We start from the raw sequence: 22,586 nt of genomic DNA, 5'->3' as shown, positions 1-22,586 counted from the left end.
GAATAACATTCAGGAATACACAAACACGATGACTGAGTTCATCAGGAAGTGTTTAGGGAAGTGTTTAGGGGACTATTAAAACCTACCCAAACCAGAAATCGTGGAGAGATGGCAGCATGCGCAACAAATCCGAAAGCGCAAACCACCGCATTTAACCATGGCAAGGTGAATGGTAATGTGGTTGAATACCAAACAGTGTAGTTATTCCCTCAAACAGACAAAACGGAATCACTAGTCGCGTCCTCAGCTAGTTAAGGATCATATCACCTCCACCCTGCCTGACACCCTAGACCCACTTGAATTTGCGTACCGCCCCAATATATCAACATACGATGCAATCGCCATCACATTGCACATTGCCCTATCCCATCTGGACAAGAGGAATACCTATGTAAGAATGCTGTTTATTGACTATAGCTCAGCCTTCAACACCATAGTACCCTCCAAGCTCATCATTAAGCTCGAGGCCCTGGGTCTGAACCCCTCCCTGTGCAACTGGGTCCTGGACTTCCTGACGGGCCGCCCATCAGGTGGTGAAGATAGGAAACAACACCTCCACTTCGCTGATCCTCAACACGGGGGCCCCACAAGGGTGTGTACTCAGCCCCCTCCTGTACTCAGTGTTCACCTGTGACTGCGTGCCCACGCACGCCTCTAACTCAATCATCAAGTTTTCAGACGACACAACAGTGGTGCCATGAAAATAACCTATCCCTCAACAAAACGAAGGAGCTGATCGTGGACTTCAGGAAACAGCCGAAGGAAAACGCCCCTATCCACATCGACGGGACCGCAGAGGAGAACGTGAAAAGCTTCAAGTTCCTCAGCGTACACATCACTCACAATCTGAAATGGTCCACCCACACAGACAGTGTGGTGAAGAAGGCAACAGCACCTCTTCAACCTCAGGAGGCTGAAGAAATTCGGCTTGGCCCCTAAGACCCTCAAAAAACGTTTATAGATGCACAATTGAGAGCATCCTGTCGGGCTGTATCACAGGCTGTATCACGGCCTGTTCACCCCACTACTATCCAGAAGACTCGGTCAGTACAAGTGCATAAAAGCTGGGACCGAGAGACTGAAAACAGCTTTTTATCTCAAGGCCATCAGACTGTTAAATAGCCATCACTAGCCGGCTACCACCTGGTTACTCAACCCTGTACCTTAGAGGCTGCTGCCCTGTATCACTGATCACTTTAATAATGGAACACTAGTCACTTTAATAATGTTTACTCATTTTCTATGTGTATACTGTAATATATTCTACTGTGTTTTAGTGAATACCACTCCGATATTGCTCATTGTAATATTCATATATTTCTTAATTCAATTATTTTACTTAGGTTTGTCTCTATTGTTGTGAATTGTTAAATTCTACTGCACTGTTGGAGCTAGAAAACACAAGCATTTCGCTACACCCGCAATAACATCTGCTAAACATTGTGTACAGTATGTGACCAATACGATTTTGATTTGATGTGTCTTGGTAAGCAACTCCAGTGTATTTTTGGCCTTGTGTTTTATGTTATTGTCCTGCTGAAAGGTGAACTTGTCTCCCAGTGTCTGTTGGAAAGCAGACTGGGCCAGGTTTTCCGCTAGGATTTTGCCTGTGCTTAGCTCTATTCCATTTATTTTCATCCTAAAACAACTCCTTAGTCCTTGCCGATGACATGAATACCCATAACATGATGCAGCCACCACCATGCTTGACAAATATGGAACGCGGTACTCACGTGGTACTTTACTTTAGTGCCTTATTGGCAACAGGATGCATGTTTTGGAATATTTGTATTCTGTACAGGCTTCCTTCTTTTTACTCTTTCATTTAGGTTAGTATTGTGGAGTAACTACAATGTTGTTGATCCATCCTCAGTTTTCTCCTATCACAGCAAATACACTCTGTAACTGTCCCCACTGGCATCATGGTGAGCGGTTTCCTTCCTCTCCGGCAACTGAGTTAGGAAGGAGGCCTGTATCGTTGTAGTGACTGGGTGTATTGATACACCATCCAAAGTGTAATTAATAACTTCACCATGCTCAAAGGGATATTCAATGTCTGTGTTTTTTTTACCCATCTACCAATAGGTGCCCTTCTTTGCGAGGCATTGGAAAACCTCCCTGGTCTTTGTGGTTGAATCTGTGTTTGGATTTCACTGCTCGACTGAGGGACCTTACAGATAATTGTATGTGTGGGGTACAGAGATTAAGTAGTCATTCAAAAATCATGTTAAACACTATTATTGCACACTTCTACTCCTGAACTTCTTTAGGCTGGCCATAGAAAAAGGGGTTAAACACTTGTTGACTCAATACATTTCAGCTTTTCATTTTTAATGAATTTGTTAACATTTCTAAAAACACAATTCCACTTTGACCTTATGGGGTATTGTGTGTAGATCAGTGACACAAAATATCAATTGAATCAATTTTAAATTCAGGATGTGGAACAAGTCAAGGGGTGTGAATACTTTCTGAAGGTACTATACAGTACATACTATACAGTACCAAGAAGGATGAGCCGTAGAATACAGTGTATATTTATATACCCACTTTATAAGTGTATATATATATATATATATATACACTTATAAAGTGGGTAAAACAGTATGTAAACACTATTGAAGTGACCAGTGTTCCATTATTAAAGTGACCAGTGTTCAATGACTATGTGCATAGGGCAGAAGGTGCAGGGTAGAGTACCGAGTGGTAGCTGGCTAGACCAGTGACTAAGGTTCAGAGCTACTAGTGGTGACTATTTAACAGTCTGATGGCCTGGAGATCGAAACTGTTTTTCCAGTCTCTCTGTCCCAGCTTTGATGCACCTGTCCAGTCTCTGCTTTATATATGGTAGTGGGGTGAACAGGCAACCGCACCACCCTCTGGAGAGGCCTCCTCTTGTAGACAGGGTAACTGCTGTAACAGGTGGTGATACAGCCTGACAGGAGCCACTCAATTGTGCATCTGTAGAAGTTTCTGAGTGTCTTAGGTGCCAAGCCAAATTAATTAAGCCTCCTGCACCTTCTTCACCACACTGTCTGTGTGAATGGACCATTTCAGAATGCCAGTGATGTGCTGACAAGCTTTTCACCTTCTCCACTGTGGCCCCAACGTTGTGGATGATCAGCTCCTTCATTTTGTTGACGTTGAGGGAGAGGTTATTTTCCTGCCAACACTCCACCAGGCCCCCTTCACTTTCTCCCTGTAGGCTGTCTCGTTGTTGTTGGTAATCAGGCCTACCGCTGTTGTGTCGACAACAAACTTGATGATAGAGTTGGAGATATGAATGGCCACGCAGTCATGGATGAACAGGGAGTACAGGGAGAGGGGGCTGAGCACGCACCCTTGTGGGTTTCAGGATCAGCATGGCGGAGGTGTTGTTGCCTACTTTCCCCAACTGGGGTCGGCCCGTCAGGAAATCCATGGCCTAGTTGCACAAGTGCAACAGATGTAAATCGTACTCTCCTTGCGTTGTGTTTTGTCCAAATAAAGCACATCAGCCAGTGGTCCCAGTTGAGCATAATTTATTTCTGTTGTTAAATAGGAAACAGCACGTTCGTTTTGGAGGGCTTAACGGTATTGATGGCTGTCCATGGTAAAATCCCTTGCATCACATTTTCATACTGGGGCGAACAAAATACAAAAATACAATACAAAATATAACGTGTAAATACCTGTTGTTAAATAGGAAACAGCATGGTAGTTGTGCAGGGCTAATGGTGTTGATGGTTGTCGATGGTAAAATCTGTAGCATGAAGACAACTGTGTTAGCAGTGGGCTTATGTGACCATTACGTCGGTGTCTGCTAGCTAACACACTTATTTACAGCAATCATATGCCAAAGCACATCCCAGAAAGCCCCTCAATCCCTAACAGGTGCCATATACCCACACATGTATAAATCAGTAACGTACAGCAAACTTGTACACATTGTAAAATATAAAATATAAAACAGTATTCAGAACGTGACCTACCCCTTGGATCACATTTTCATATTGGGAAGACCTGACGTTCGCGATCTCCCCCTATCTGCAAGCGGGGCCAATCACAACAAGCCTTATTGTCATCAGAGTTGAACCAACCAATAAGAATGCTTGAACATTAAATACACCTTTCTTTAGAGGCAAGTGGAAACATAACCAAACCTGTTACACAAGAAAGGGGTTCAGACCCAGGGCCCCGAGCTTAGTGATGAGCTTGGAGGTTGAAGGCTGAGCTGTAGTCAATGAACAGCGTTCTTACATTGGTATTCCTCTTGTCCAGATTGGATAGGGCAGTGCGCAATCCGATGGCGATTGCATCATCCGTAGTACTGTTGGGGTGGTATGCAGATGGTATGCAGATTGTAGTGGGTCTAAAGCCCTCAAACTCAACTCTGGATCTCCAAGCCAGTTTCACTGCTTTTTTTTAATTGTTCCGCTGTAATCAGGGACTGATTTAGACCTGGGACATCAGATGTAATTCATCATCAGGTAGAAAAGAGTCCGTACCTAAGGTCTAGCCCCTGGTTTAGAGTGGAGTGGGTCCTGGGTATCAGGTAAGATGGAGGTGATATGATCCTTAACTAGTCTCTCAAAGCACTTCATCATGACAGAAGTGACTTCCATGGGGCGATAGTCATTTAGTTCAGTTACTTTCGCTTTCTTGGGTACAGGAACAATGGTGGACATCGTGAAGCAAATTGGGGACAACAGACTGGGATAGGGAGAGATTTAATATGTCATTAAACACTCCAGCCAGCTGGTCTGCACATGCTCTGAGGACACGGTTACGGTATGCCTTACGAGTGTTAACACGTCTACATTTCTTACTCACTTCGGTCACAGAGAACGAGAGCTCACAGTCCTCGTGAGAGGCGGTGGCCAGTGTTGGCGGTTCTGTGTTTTCCTTGAAGCAGGTGAAAAAGTTGTTTAGCTTGTCCGAGAGCGAGGTAACAGCATCCTCGACATGGCTGCCTATCCCTTGCCTCTTTGACTGCCTCTTTGACTGAGGCAGTTTGGACACGTACATGTTCCCAGACACCTTCACGTGGTTAAATGTGGTAGTTTGCACTTTTAGTTTTGCGTGAATGCTGCGATTTATCCACAGTTTTTAGTTTTGATAAGTTCTAATCATCACAGTGGGAACAACATCCTCTATGCACTTCCTGATGAACCCAGTCACCATGGGAACAACATCCTCTATGCACTTCCTGATGAAACCAGTCACCATGGGAACAACATCCTCTATGCACTTCCTGATGAAACCAGTCACCATGGGAACAACATCCTCTATGCACTTTCTGATGAAACCAGTCACCATGGGAACAACATCCTCTATGCACTTCCTGATGAAACCAGTCACCATGGGAACAACATCCTCTATGCACTTCCTGATGAACCCAGTCACTGAGTCAGTGTATACATCAATACTATTCTCAGAGGCAACCCAGAACACTTCCCAGTCTACTTGATCGATACAATCTTTGAAGCATAGATTCCGATTGGTCAGACCAACATTGAACAGTGATCACCACATATCGAGGCGTGATCTGATTTTCCGAAAAGAGGGTGGGGGAGGGCCTTGTAGCTGGGGAGTAGCAATGGTCGAGAGTGCTCAATGCCGTATGCCTGGTCTTATCTCTGAAGCAATAGAACCGAGAGGACAAAAGCATGATCATTTAATTTAGCCTGGTGAAAAGGGTTTGCATTTTCCAGACAGGCGATGTGTCTTGACTCCCGTGTCTGTCTCAAAGCCCCCTCAGCTCAGGGTTTTTCTGACAGGCACAGAAAGGGACAGCTTATGAGGCCATGGCCCTCGTGTGACAGAGCCAATCCCTGATGGAGTAATGAGGGTGATTTTAAAAGAGGAGAGAATAATAAAAGAAAATAGCGATATTAACTTTTTAGAAGAAAGGAGAAGAGAGTCTCGGCAATGTCCTTCCTCAGTTTGAATGGGGTATGTACGGCAGTATCTGTGGAAAGAAGATGGAGAAGGTGTCTCCATGAAGGGGAATGTATGGCATCTGTGGGAAGTAGGGCAGAGACGATACTCGTTAGTATGGTGACAAGAACAACAAAACATGAAGCAGATTTAACTTCTGTATGAAAACAGCCCTAATCATTAGCCAGACGGTAGCAGAATGAACAGGCTATGGCTTTGGTGGCTGGAATCTTTAGCAATTATTCGGGCCTTCCTCTGACACCGCTTGACACCGCCTGACACCACCTGATACCCGGCTAACGGTACCGGAGCATCGGTTGTTGGACCAACAGGCTCCGAGACAGCTTTTACCCCCAAGCCATAAGACTCCTAAATAGTCAGACTGCTAAGTAGTCATTTAATGGTACCCACACTATCTGCACTGACTATCTTTCACAGACTCCACACACGGACTAGACTATATATACACACTATATATACACTATATATACACTATATATACACTATATATACACACTATATACACACTATATACACACTATATACACTATATATACACTATATATACACACTATATATACACTATATATACACTATATATACACTATATACACACTCACTAGACTATATATACACACTATATACACACTATATACACACTATATATACACTATATACACACGAACTAGACTATATATACACACTATATATACACTATATATACACTATATACACACTATATATACACACTATATATACACTATATACACACTATATATACACTATATACACACGGACTACACTATATACACACTATATACATACTATATACACACTGACTAGACTATATATACACACTATATATACACTATATATACACTATATACACACTATATACACACTATATATACACTATATACACATGGACTAGACTATATATACTGCCTATATACACACTATATACACACTATATACACACTGACTAGACTATATATACACACTATATATACACTATATACACACTATATACACACTATATATACACTATATACACACGGACTAGACTATATATACACACTATATACACACTATATATACACTATATACACACTGACTAGATTATATATACACACTATATATACACTCACTAGATTATATATACACACTATATATACACACTATATACACACTATATACACACTATATATACACTATATATACACTATATACACACTCACTAGACTATATATACACACTATATATACACTATGTATTCACTATATACACACTCACTAGACTATATATACACACTATATACACACTGACAAGACTATATACACACACTATATACACACTATATACACACTATATACACACTGACTAGACTATATATACACACTATATATACACTATATATACACTATATACACACTATATACACACTATATACACACTATATACACACGGACTAGACTATATATACACACTATACACACACTATATATACACTATATACACACTGACTAGATTATATATACACACTATATATACACTCACTAGATTATATATACACACTATATATACACACTATATACACACTATATACACACTATATATACACTATATATACACTGTATACACACTCACAAGACTATATATGCACACTATATATACACTATATATTCACTATATACACACTCACTAGACTATATATACACACTATATACACACTAACTAGACTATATACACACACTATATACACACTATGTACACACGGACTGGACTATATATACACACCATATACACTCTATATACACACTATATATACACTATATACACACTATATATAAACACTATGTACACACTATATACACACTATATACACACTATATATACACACTATATATACACTATATATACACACTGACTAGACTATATATACACACTATATACACACTCACTAGATTATATATACACACTATATAAACACACTATATATACACACTATATTTACACACTAAATACACACTCACTAGACTATAATTACATACTAAATACACACTATATACACACTATAAATACACACTTACTACACTATATATACACACTATATACACACTCACTAGACTATATATACACACTATATACACACTAACTAGACTATTTATACACACTATATACACACTACATACACACTAACTAGACTATTTATACACACTATATACACACTATATTCACAGTATATACACACTCACTAGACTATATATACACACTATATACACATTCACTAGACTATATATACACACTATATATACACTATATATACACTGTATACACACTCACAAGACTATATATACACACTATATATACACTATATATTCACTATATACACACTCACTAGACTATATATACACACTATATACACACTGACTAGACTATATACACACACTATATACACACTATGTACACACGGACTGGACTATATATACACACCATATACACTCTATATACACACTATATATACACTATATACACACTATATATAAACACTATGTACACACTATATACACACTATATACACACTATATATACACACTATATATACACTATATATACACACTGACTAGACTATATATACACACTATATACACACTCACTAGATTATATATACACACTATATAAACACACTATATATACACACTATATTTACACACTAAATACACACTCACTAGACTATAATTACATACTAAATACACACTATATACACACTATAAATACACACTTACTACACTATATATACACACTATATACACACTCACTAGACTATATATATACACACTATATACACACTAACTAGACTATTTATACACACTATATACACACTACATACACACTAACTAGACTATTTATACACACTATATACACACTATATTCACAGTATATACACACTCACTAGACTATATATACACACTATATACACATTCACTAGACTATATATACACACTATATATACACACTACATACACATTCACTAGACTACATATACACACTTTATACACACTAACTAGACTATATATACACACTATATACACACTAAGTAGACATTATATACACACTCACTAGACCGTATATACACACTATATATAAACACTATATACACACACTATATATACACACTATATATACACACAATATATACACACTCACAAGACTATACAGTTGAAATTGTAAGTTTACATACACTTAGGTTGGAGTCATTAAAACACGTTTTTCAACCACTCCACACATTTCTTGTTAACAAACTATAGTTTTGGCAAGTTGGTTAGGACATCTACTTTGTGCATGGCACAAGTCATTTTTCCAACAATTGTTTACAGACAGATTATTTCACTTATAATTCACTGTATCACAATTCTAGTGGGTTAGAAGTTTACATACACTAAGTTGACTGTGCCTTCAAACAGCTTGGAAAATTCCCGAAAATGATGTCATGGCTTTAGAAGCTTCTGATATTCTGTATTTCAAGGCCTATCTTCAAACTCAGTGCCTCTTTGCTTGACATTATGGGAAAATCAAAAGAAATCAGCCAAGACCTCAGAAAAACAATTGTAGACCTTCACAAGTCTGGCTCATCCTTGGGAGCAATTTCCAAACGCCTGAAGGTACCACTTTCATCTGTACAAACAATAGTACCCAAGTATAAACACCATGGGACCACGCAGCCGTCATACCGCTCAGGAAGGAGACGCGTTCTGTCTCCTAGAGATCAACGTACTTTGGTATGAAAAGTGCAAATCAATCCCAGTACAACAGCAAAGGACCTTGTGAAGATGCTATAGGAAACGGGTACAAAAGTATCTATATTCACAGTAAAACGAGTCCTATGTCGACATAACCTGAACGGCCGCTCAGCAAGGAGGAAGCCACTGCTCCAAAACCGCCATAGAAAAGCCAGACTACGGTTTGCAACTGCACATGGGGACAAAGATCGTACTTTTTGGAGAAATGTCCTCTGGTCTGATGAAACAAAAATAGAACTGTTTGGCCATAATGACCATCGTTATGTTTGGAGGAAAAAGGGGGAGGCTTGCAAACCAAATAACACCATCCCAACCATGAAGCACGGGAGTGGCAGCATCATGTTGTGGGGGTGCTTTGTTGCTGGAGGGACTGGTGCACTTCACACAATAGATGGCATCATGAGGAGGAAAATTATGTGCATATATTGAAGCAACGTCTCAAGACATCAGTCAGGAAGTTAAAGCTTGGTCGCAAATGGGTCTTCCAAATGAACAATGACCCCAAGCATACTTCCAAAGTTGTGGCAAAATGGCTTAAGGACAACACAGTCAAGTTCTTCGAGTGGCCATCACAAAGCCCTGACCTCAGTCCAATAGAACATTTGTGGGCAAAACTGAAAAAACATGGAGGCCTACAAACCTGACTCAGTTACACCAGCTCTATCAGGAGGAATGGGACAAAATTCCCCCAATATATTGTGGGAAGCTTGTGGAAGGCTAATCGAAACGTTTGACCCAAGTTAAACAATTTTAAGGCAATGTTACAGAATACTAATTGAGTGTATGTAAACTTCTGACCCACTGGGAATGTGATGAAAGAATTAAAAGCTGAAATAAATAATTTTCTCTACTATTATTCTGACATTTCACATTCTTAAAATAGTGGTTGATCCTAACTGACCTAAAACAGGGAATTATTACTAGGATTAAATGTCAGGAATTGTGAAAATCTGAGTTTAGGGATAGGCGTCCCACAAGCGGGACACCTGTCGACAACATCCGTTGAAATAGGAGGGCGCACAATTCAAATAAATAATCCTAATCGTATTAAACATTCATAAACATACAACTATTTTATATCATTTAAAAGCTTAGATTATTGTTAATCTAACTGTGTTGTCCGATTTACAATAGGCTTTACAGCGAAAGCATAGCATGTGATTGTCTGATGACGGCGCCCAACATCAACACATTTTTTCACAAAATCACAAATAGCGACTTAAATAAATCACTTACTTCGAAGATCTTCCTCTGTTTGCAATCCCAAGGGTCCCAGCTACAACATGAATGGTCGTTTTGTTAGATAAAATCCTTCTTTAAATACCAAAAAGTCTGTTTAGTTGGCACCATCAATATCAGTAATCCACTCGTTCAACATGCAAACAAAGGAATCCAAAAAAGCTACCGCTAAACTTCGTCCAAACAAGTCAAACAACATTTCTATTTAATCCTCAGGTACTCTAAAATGTAAATAAACTATAATATTTAATACGGAAAGTAGTATGTTCAATAGGAAAGTAAAATTTGTAATCGCGCGCCCTGCTCGCCCGACGAAAGACTGATACTGTACCGGTGGTCTCTACACAAAACCTCAAAATTCTTGCTAATTTTTGAAGAAACAAGCCTGAAATCTTGACTAAAGACTGTTGACATCTACTGGAAGCCATAGGAATTGTAATCTGGGAGACGGATTTACATAGGAACAATAGGTTTCCATTATAAGAGCCTGGGACCTCAAAAAAAAAAAAAAACATTTTGGGGGAGGGGGATTTTCACCTGCCATATCAATTCTGTTACAGTCTCAGATATTATTTTAACTTCAGAGTGTTTTCTATCCAATGCCACCATTATATGCATATCCTGGCTTCAGGGCCTGAGTAACAGGCAGTTTACTTTGGGCACGTCAGGCAGGCAGATATTCAGGAAACTTGACCCTATCCTATATATAGTGTGTATATAGTGTGTATACACACTCACTATAATAACACACTGTATACACGCTGTATACACACTATATGCACACTCACTAGACGATAAGTACACACTATATACACACTATATACACAATAAACTATATATACACACTATATGCTCAATAGACTATATATACACACTCACTAGACTATATATACACACCATATACACACTAGATACACACTCACTAGACTATATATACACACTATATATACACTCACTAGACTATATATACACACTATATACACACTGACTAGACTATATATAACCACTCACTAGTCTATATATACACACTATATACACACTATATACACACTCACTAGACTATATATAACCACTCACTAGACTATATACACACACTATATACACACAATATAGACACTATATACACACCCCCTAGACAATATACACACACTATATACACACTATATACACACCCACTAGACTATATACGCACACTATATACACACTATATACACACCCACTAGACTATATATACACACTCATTCACACAAGCTACTTTTACAGTCCCACACATTCACACATTACATACACACACACAAACTTTTACACTCATAATTTGCTGCTGCTACTCTGTTATTTATTTTACTCTTATAATTATCTATCCTGATGTCTAGTCACTTTACCCTGCCTTCATGTACATATCTACCTCCAAATACCTTATTATTATCTATCCTGATGTCTAGTCACTTTACCCTGCCTTCATGTACATATCTACCTCAAATACCTTGTACCTCTGTACAGTGATCTGGTTCTGGTACTTCCTGTATGTAGCTCCACATTGATCTGGTACTTCCTGTATATAGCGCCACATTGATCTGGTACTCCCTGTATATAGCTCCACATTGATCTGGTACTTCCTGTATATAGCTCCACATTGATCTGGTACTCCCTGTATATAGCTCCACATTGATCTGGTACTCCCTGTATATAGCTCCACATTGATCTGGTACTCCCTGTATATAGCTCCACATTGATCTGGTACTCCCTGTATATAGCTCCACATTGATCTGGTACTTCCTGTATATAGTTCCACATTGATCTGGTACTTCCTGTATATAGCTCCACATTGATCTGGTACTCCCTGTATGTAGCTCCACATTGATCTGGTACTTCCTGTATATAGCTCCACATTGATCTGGTACTCCCTGTATATAGCTCCACATTGATCTGGTACTTCCTGTATATAGATCCACATTGATCTGGTACTCCCTGTATATAGCGCCACATTGATCTGGTACTCCCTGTATATAGCTCCACATTGATCTGGTACTTCCTGTATATAGCTCTACATTGATCTGGTACTTCCTGTATATAGCTCCACATTGATCTGGTACTTCCTGTATATAGCTCTACATTGATCTGGTACTTCCTGTATATAGCTCCACATTGATCTGGTACTTCCTGTATATAACTCCACATTGATCTGTTACTTCCTGTATATAGCTCCACATTGATCTGGTACTTCCTGTATATAGCTCCACATTGATCTGGTACTTCCTGTATATAGCTCCACATTGATCTGGTACTTCCTGTATATAGCTCCACATTGATCTGGTACTTCCTGTATATAGCTCCACAGTGATCTGGTACTTCCTGTATATAGCTCCACATTGATCTGGTACTCCCTGTATATAGCTCCATTCTTGTTTATTATATTCCTCTTGTTTTACTATTTTATTTTTAATCTCTGCATTGTTGGGAAGGGTTCCTAAGCACGCATTTCACAGTAAAGTCTACACCTGTTGTTGTCGGTGACAAATAGATTTGTTTTGATTTAAGCAGCTTTGGGATATGTTTGTCATCAGATTGATCACCTTAATTACAGTGTTCCACTTGCTCCCCTTCCCTGTCTCTGTATTATAAACACTCTCAGTAGAAATCTAAGTGCCCTGATGACATCTGCCTCATCTGTCATTCTCCCTTTTGTCTCTTTCCTTCTCTCCTTTCCTTCTCCCCCCTCTCCTTCTCTCCTAATCCTCTCTCCTATCCCTCTCACCTATCCTTCTCTCCTTTCCTTCTCTCCTATCCCTCTCACCTATCCTTCTCTCCTTTCCTTCTCTCCTTTCCTTCTCCCCCCTCTCCTTCTCTCCTAATACTCTCTCCTATCCCTCTCACCTATCCTTCTCTCCTTTCCTTCTCTCCTTTCCTTCTCCCCCCTCTCCTTCTCTCCTAATACTCTCTCCTATCCCTCTCACCTATCCTTCTCTCCTTTCCTTCTCTCCTTTCCTTCTATCCTTTCCTTCTCTCCTAATCCTCTCTCCTATCCCTCTCACCTATCCTTCTCTCCTTTCCTTCTTTTCTTTCCTTCTCTCCTTTCCTACTCTCCTACTTTCCAACCTCGTTCTCTGTCCTTTATCTTGGCTCGTGTGTGTTTGAGCGCGCGTGTGTATATATATGTGTGTGTACCAGTGGCGGTCGGTGCCGTTGAAGATGAGGATGGATGGTGATATTGTATTTTAACGAGCATTGTCTTATTTCTATTACAGCATATTGGATGACTGTCATTCATATGCCATTCACCCAGTTCAATGTAACATAGAGAGGTTCAGGCTACTACATGATACTCTAGTTGTCCCTGTACCCATCATGAGGTTGTTACAACCTAGGCTATGAATGACATTTTACAGCGTAGGTGCACACAGGTCGAGAGACAAATTTGATGTGACAGACAGTGACACATTCAATACCGCCTTGCACACTCTTGCCTGTATCTAGCTGATAGTGGGTGTAATCATAAGTTCAACAGTTGCAAACGAGAGTTTCTATTTGACAAATTCAGGTATGTTTATCCCCGTTTTGTTCTGTCAGCTTCTGTTTAAGAAACGTTTTTTGAACAGAATCGTCAGAATGAATACACCCCTGATCACGCGTAAACACAGTTCACTTTCATAGCAGCCACGTTGTATTCCTTCTCGCATTTATGTTATGCGCTCTCCTCCTCTCACCTCTTCCCTTCACTTGTGGACTTCAATGCACAACACATCACCTGTACGTGACCAAGTACAACAAACCTTTACAAGCCAACCCGCTACACAGACTATATCGTTGTCATCACATTAGCTAAAGTAGCGTCCTAGTTAACATACAGTTGAAGTCGGAAGTTTACATACACTTAGGTTGGAGTCATTAAAACTCATTTTTCAACCACTCCACCAGTTTCTTGTTAACAAACTATAGTTTGTGCATGGCACAAGTAATTTTTCCAACAATTGTTTACAGACAGATTATTTCAAATATAATTCACTGTATCACAATTCCAGTGGGTCAGAGGTTTACATACACTAAGTTGACTGTGCCTTTAAACAGCTTGGAAAATTCCAGAAAATGTTGTCATGGCTTTAGAAGCTTCTGATAGGCTAATTTACATAATTTGAGTCAATTGGAGGTGTACCTGTGGATGTATTTCAAGGCCTGTCTTCAAACTCAGTGCCTCTTGGGAAAATCAAAAGAAATCAGCCAAGACCTCAGAAAAAAAATTGTAGACCTTCACAAGTCTCGTTCATCCTTGGGAGCAATTTTCAAACGCCTGAAGGTACCACGTTCATCTGTACAAACAATAGTATGCAAGTATAAACACCTTCAAATCAAGTCAAATGTATTTGTCATATACACATGGTTAGCAGATGTTAATGCGAGTGTAGCGAAATGCTTGTGCTTCTAGTTTGGACCGTGCAGTAATATCTAACAAGTAATATAACCTAACAATTCCACAACAACTACCTGATACACACAAGTGTAAAGGAATGAATACGAATATGTACATATAAATATATAAATGAGTGATGGCCGAACGACATAGGCAAGATGCAGTAGATGGTATAGAGTACAGTATATACATATGAGATGAGTAATGTAGGGTATGTAAACATTATATAAAGTGGCATTGTTTAAAGTGGCTAGTGATACATTACATCAGGATGGCTAGATGCAGTAGATGGTATAGAGGACAGTATATACATAAGAGATTAGTAATGTAGGGTAAGTAAACATTATATAATATAAAGTGGCTGGTGATACATTTATTACATCAATTTCTCCATTATTAAAGTGGCTGGAGTTGAGTCAGTATGTTGGCAGCAGCCACTCAATGTTAGTGATGGCTGTTTAACAGTCTGATGACCTTGAGATAGAAGCTGTTTTTAAGTCTCTCGGTCCCAGCTTTGATGCACCTGTACTGACCTCGCCTTCTGGATGATAGCGGGGTGAACAGGCCGTGGCTCGGGTGGTTGTTGTCCTTGATGATCTTTTTTGGCCTTCATTTGACATTGGGTGGTCTAGGTGTCCTGGAGAGCAGGTAGTTTGCACCCGGTGATGCGTTGTGCAGACACTGTCTGTGTGGGTGGACCATTTCAGTTTGTCCGTGATGTGTACGCCGAGGAACTTGAAACTCTCCACCTTCTCCACTACTGTCCCGTCAATGTAGATAGGGGGCTGCTCCCTCTGCTGTTTCCTGAAGTCCATGATCATCTCCTTTGTTTTGTTGACATTGAGTGTGAAGTTATTTTCTTGACACCACACTCCGAGGGCCCTCACCTCCTCCTACCACTGTAGTGTTGTCCGCAAACTTGATGATTGAGTTGGAGGCGTGCATGGCCACGCAGCCGTGGGTGAACAGGGAGTACAGGAGAGGGCTGAGAACGCACCCTTGTGGGGCCCCAGTGTTGAGGATCAGCGGGGTGGAGATGTTGTTACCTACACTCACCACCTGGGGGCGGCCCATCAGGAAGTCCAGGACTCAGTTGCACAGGGCGGGGTCGAGACCTAGGGTCTCAAGCTTAATGACGAGTTTGGAGGGTACTATGGTGTTAAATGCTGAGCTGTAATCGATGAACAGCATTCTTACATAGGTGTTCCTCTTGTCCAGATGGGTTAGGGCAGTGTGCGGTGTGATGGCGATTGCGTCGTCTGTGGACCTATTGGGGCGGTAAGCAAATTGGAGTGGGTCTAGGGTGTCAGGTAGGGTGGAGGTGATATGATCCTTGACTAGTCTCTCAAAGCACTTCATGATGACGGAAGTGAATGCTACAGGGCGGTAGTCATTTAGCTCAGTTACCTTAGCTTTCCTTGGGACCACGCAGCCGTCATACCGCTCAGGAAGGAGACGCGTTCTGTCTCCTAGAGATGAACGAAATAAATAAAAGCTGAAATAAATCATTCTCTCTACTATTATTCTGACATTTCACATTCTTAAAATGAAGTGGTGATCCTAACTGACCTAAGACAGGGAATTTTCTACGAGGATTAAATGTCAGGAAATGTGAATAACTGAGTTTAAATGTATTTGGCCAAGGTGTATGTAAACTTCTGACTTCAACTGCACATCCCAAATGGCACCCTATTCTGTTTTCGGTGCACTACTTTTGATATGGGTCCTAGTACAACTGTAGTGTGTATCCTATTGCACAATACAACTTTTTGTGAAAATCGGAGTTTAAGGATAGGCATCCCGCTAGCGAATGCATTTGGTTAAGAGTTGTATGTAAACTTCAACTGTAGCTAATAGAACTGACACGTTAGTAAACCTGCTACAATTATGCAGTAACGTTACAGTGCAAGCAGTTTAGCACTTACTCTGGCAGGCCTCGGTGGTAATACATTAGTAAAACCAAAAGCTTACCTTGACTTGGAAGAGTTCCAGTGATGTGTCGGATAGTCATAGCCAGCTAGCTAACATAGCATCCCTCTGTTATAACCAGCTAGCTAACATAGCATCCCTCTGTTATAACCAGCTAGCTAACATAGCATCCCTCTGTTATAACCAGCTAGCTAACATAGCATCCCTCTGTTATAACCAGCTAGCTAACATAGCATCCCTCTGTTATAACCAGCTAGCTAACATAGCATCCCTCTGTTTGAGCAGGGTGTTTCTTCAGCTTAAACTAGCCTAAAAGATTAAATCTCTCTCTCTCTCAATTGTTCTCTTGCTTCTTCTTAATTTTGGAAGAAATTAATTTATACAAAACTGTTCAACTATTCTTTTCTCTCTCTTTGTGTCAACTACTAAGCACATTGGGTGGGCAATGTTGTGGAGAGATGCCCCTCTCTATCTCTCCGTCTCTCTGTCTCTCACTCTCTCTGTCTCTCTCACTCTCTCTGTCTTTCTCTCTCTCTCTCTCTCTCTCTCTCTCTGTCTCTCTGTCTCTATCTCTCTCACTCTCTGACTCTCTCTGTCTCTCTCTCTCTCTCTCTCTCTCTCTCTGTCTCTCTGTCTCTCTCTGTCTGTCACTCTCTCTATCTATCTGTCTCTGTCTCTCTCACTCTCTGTCACTCTCTCTGTCTTTCTCTCTCTGTCTCTCTGTCTCTCTAACTTGCCCTTTTCCTGTTTTGCTTTTCTGTCTTTGTAAATGTGTGCTCAGGAGACCCCCATAAAATAAAGAAAATGTTAACGTTGCTCCAGCCCACTGTTCTTAGGATACCCCCAAGACAATATGTAGTCAATGTGAAGTCTAATCGCAACCCTTATGCTATATTATGCTAAACATAGATACGTATAGAGTATATAAATGATGATTACCCCCTCAGGTTGTAAATTGTGTGCTCTAAAGGTCAGCATTATTCATAAAGGAATATCTTATTAGTATATTATACCAGCTATTTGTGGATGATTTAGTGTTGAGGTAATTGAGGATGCAGTTTTGGCCGGGTTGCTAGCGTGGAGAGAGAGAAGAGAGGAGAGGAGAGGAGAGGAGAGGAGAGAGAGAGAGAGAGAGAGAGAGAGAGAGAGAGAGAGAGAGAGAGAGAGAGAGAGAGAGAGAGAGAGAGAGAGAGAGAGAGAGAGAGAGAGAGAGAGAGAGAGAGAGAGATTTTACTACAGTGCTATTGGTCAGTCATTGTAGTATTTTAGTTTAAAATATTTGTTTTACAATCTATGGAACTGATCGTTCTGAAATCCTTTCAGTAGTTAGAAACAGATAAGATCAGCATTCCTGCAACATTATTTTGTTGAAATATCATTTGGTATCTGAGAAATTATGTTAATTGTTTGCACCCAAATTGGCCATTTTCATTTAGAGGATTCATATAATATTCAACAACTATAGTACCTAACATTCAATTTGGACAAACCTTTGAGTAAGACAAGAGTAATGGAAAGAAATTGTCAAAAGACAACCATGGACCTCCCACACCACACCCTAACAATGAGTATGTAGTATCAGTTCTCTAAATCTGACATGTAGTATAGAGCTGCAGCTTGGAGTATTGTTTCTTCATCCTACTGTATGTATTCTCAGTGAATTTAGTGATGTTTAAAAAAAAAAAAAAAAAAATTGAAATTATATATATATATATATATATATATATATATATATATATATATATATATATATGTTCAGAGAAATAACATATTGAAGTTATGTCCAATCCTACATCCCCCTCTCCTGTCTCTACCCCTCCTTAGCTCTGTGTGTGTGGGAACAAGTTTATTGATAACATCTGTTATGAATTCAAGGCTTCTCCCTCAGTCTTTCTCTCTCCATCTCTGTCTGTCTTCTTCTGTCTCCCTCAGTCTTTCTCTCTCCATCTCTGTCTTTCTTCTTCTGTCTCCCTCAGTCTTTCTCTCTCCATCTCTGTCTGTCTTCTTCTGTCTCCCTCAGTCTTTCTCTCTCCATCTCTGTCTGTCTTCTTCTGTCTCCCTCAGTCTTTCTCTCTCCATCTCTGTCTGTCTTCTTCTGTCTCCCTCTGTCTCTGTCCCTGCTTCTACCTTAGTGACTATGCATATATGATGAACAGAGAGTAGCAGTAGTGTAAAAGAGGGGTTGGCGGGTGGTGGGACACAATGCAGATAGCCCGGTTAGCCAATGTGCGTGAGCACTGATTGGTCGGCCCAATTGAGGTAGTATGTACATGAATGTATAGTTAAAGTGACTATGCATATATGATAAATAGAGAGTAGCAGCAGCGTAAAAGAGGGGTTGGGGGGGCACACAATGCAAATAGTCCTGGTAGCCATTTGATTAACTGTTCAGGAGTCTTATGGCTTGAGGGTAAAAACTGTTGAGAAGCCTTTTTGTCCTAGACTTGGCACTCTGGTACCGCTTGCCATGCGGTAGTAGAGAGAACAGTCTATGACTGGGGTGGCTGGGGTCTTTGACAATTTTTAGGGCCTTCCTCTGACACCGCCTGGTCTAGAGGTCCTGGATGGCAGGCAGCTTAGCCCCAGTGATGTACTGGGCCGTACGCACTACCCTCTGTAGTGCCTTGCGGTCGGAGGCCGAGCAGTTGCCGTACCAGGCAGTGATGCAACCGGTCAGGATGCTCTCGATGTTGCAGCTGTAGAACCTTTTGAGGATCTCAAGACCCATGCCAAATCTTTTTACTTTCCTGAGTAGGCTTTGTCGTGCCCTCTTCACAACTGTCTTGGTGTGTTTGAACCGACCATTCTAGTTTGTTGTTGATGTGGACACCAAGGAACTTGAAGCTCTCAACCTGCTCCACTACAGCCCCGTCGATGAGAATGGGGGCGTGCTCGGTCCTCCTTTTCCTGTAGTCTCTGCCTCTACCTCTGTCTCTACCGCTGTCTGTCTCTACCGCTGTCTGTCTCTACCTCTGTCTGTCTCTACTGCTGTCTGCCTCTGCCTCTGTCTCTCTGCCTCCTCTCTGTCTATCCTCCCCCTCCCTCCTCCCTGCATCCCTCCCGCTGTCTGTCTCTACCTCTGTCTGCCTCTACCTCTGTCTGCCTCTACCTCTGTCTGCCTCTACCTCTGTCTGCCTCTACCTCTGTCTACCTCTACCTCTGTCTGCCTCTACCTCTGTCTGCCTCTACCGCTGTCTGCCTCTACCGCTGTCTGCCTCTACCTCTGTCTGCCTCTACCTCTGTCTGCCTCTACCTCTGTCTCTACGTCTCTCTGTCTCTACCGTGCTACCTCTGCCTCTACCTCTGTTTCTACCTCTGTCTGCCTCTACCTCTGTCTGTCTCTACCTCTGTCTGTCTCTACCTCTCTCTACGTCTGTCTGTCTCTACCGTGCTACCTCTGCCTCTACCTCTGTTTCTACCTCTGTCTGCCTCTACCTCTGTCTGCCTCTACCGCTGTCTGCCTCTACCTCTGTCTCTACCTCTGTCTGTCTCTACCGTGCTACCTCTTCCTCTGTCTCTTTGCCTCCTCTCTGTCTATCCTCCCCCTCCCTCCTCCCTGCATCCCTCCCGGTGTCTGTCATTCCAAGCGGCCCTGTGTTCCCTCCATCCATCACTCTCTCCCAGCGCTACAGGGGCCAGCAGGTAGCAGCCTTCTAATGAACCCACTGTTTGTTTCCTGTGTTTGATAGTTCATCTGGATGGATGGATGAAGGAATCTGTGCGTGTTTTGGGAGAAGAATGGATGGGTGTTTTGGGAGAAGAATGGATGGGTGTTTTGGGAGAAGAATGGATGGGTGTTTTGGAGAAGAATGGATGGGTGTTTTGGGAGAAGAATGGATGGGTGTTTTGGGAGAATAATTAATGGGTGTTTTGGGAGAAGAATGGATGGGTGTTTTGGGAGAAGAATGGATGGTTGTTTTGGGAGAAGACTGGGTGGGTGTTTTGGGAGAAGAATGGATGGTTGTTTTGGGAGAAGACTGGGTGGGTGTTTTGGGAGAAGAATGGATGGGTGTTTTGGGAGAAGAATGGGTGGGTGTTTTGGGAGAAGAATGGGTGGGTGTTTTGGGAGAAGAATGGATGGGTGTTTTGGGAGAAGACTGGGTGGGTGTTTTGGGAGAAGAATGGATGGTTGTTTTGGGAGAAGACTGGGTGGGTGTTTTGGGAGAAGAATGGATGGGTGTTTTGGGAGAAGACTGGGTGGGTGTTTTGGGAGAAGAATGGATGGTTGTTTTGGGAGAAGACTGGGTGGGTGTTTTGGGAGAAGAATGGATGGTTGTTTTGGGAGAAGACTGGGTGGGTGTTTTGGGAGAAGAATGGGTGGTGGTTTGGGAGAAGAATGGGTGGGTGTTTTGGGAGAAGAATGGGTGGGTGTTTTGGGAGAAGAATGGGTGGGTAGAGGAAGTGATGGTAATACATTTCCTCACAGAAATCCAATTTTAACACAGATGCACTTGCTACATAACTGTATGTTATGCACTATATTCAATGTTCGAGATATGGAAATGTGTACAGTGTGTACAGTGTGTACTTTATGTTCAAGTATGTGTGTGTGTGTGTGTGTGTGTGTGTGTGTGTGTGTGTGTGTGTGTGTGTGTGTGTGTGTGTGTGTGTGTGTGTTCCTGCTTGTATACACACACACACATCAGCTCGTCTTAATGTTCCAAATATTTGACCCCTCCACTCTTCCTCCTTCTGTCCTCTAGTTGTTAACTGCACAGAGCCAGGTCATGTAGAGGACAGCGTCAGACAGGTGTTGTCCGAAGGCCCCGGTCGCTACAGCTTCCAGACCGTGGTGTCCTACCGCTGTAACCCTGGTTACTACCTACTGGGAACCAGCGCTCTGTCCTGCCAGGGAGATGGCACCTGGGACCGAACACTGCCCAAGTGTCTGTGTGAGTACCCAACACACACACCATGGGATTTTAACACACACACACACACACACACACAACATGTGATTTTAACACACACACACACACCGTGGGATTTTAACACCTGTGGTTTAAAATAGCACCAGTATGTTCCCCAGTGCTCCTGTAAGCGCTGCAAACCAACACAGACACTGTTTGATGTTCTTTCCCAGAAGCCCTTACTTCAGGAGAACTGTAGGAGATGGCTCTTGTAATTACATTGATTATACCAGGAAGTGCAGGTAAACTAGATATATTTACTAGGCTTGTTCTGGAAGTGCAGGTAAACTAGGTATATTTACTAGGCTTGTTCAGGAAGTACAGGTTAGTGCTGTAGATATATCTCCAGTAAAATTGGTCAGGTTCTTTCTATGTTCTCTTCTG

The 22,586-nt window shown here is 41.3% G+C and overlaps 1 protein-coding gene across 1 annotated transcript in view; it reads left to right on the top strand.

Moving 5' to 3' along the window:
• csmd2 (CUB and Sushi multiple domains 2) overlaps window positions 1-22,586 on the top strand; it is a 338,221-nt gene that overhangs the window by 313,444 nt on the left and 2,191 nt on the right. The window contains exon 52 of the mRNA XM_029734626.1: window positions 21,996-22,184. Within this exon, the coding sequence (XP_029590486.1) occupies window positions 21,996-22,184 (189 nt within the window). The remainder of the gene's footprint in view (window positions 1-21,995; window positions 22,185-22,586) is intronic.

The sequence above is a fragment of the Salmo trutta genome, chromosome 36 (assembly GCF_901001165.1).
Source record: "Salmo trutta chromosome 36, fSalTru1.1, whole genome shotgun sequence".
In the NCBI taxonomy this organism is placed as follows: domain Eukaryota; kingdom Metazoa; phylum Chordata; class Actinopteri; order Salmoniformes; family Salmonidae; genus Salmo; species Salmo trutta.
The sequence above is the reverse complement of the archived record's forward strand: the minus strand, read 5'-3'. Positions and strand labels throughout refer to the sequence as shown.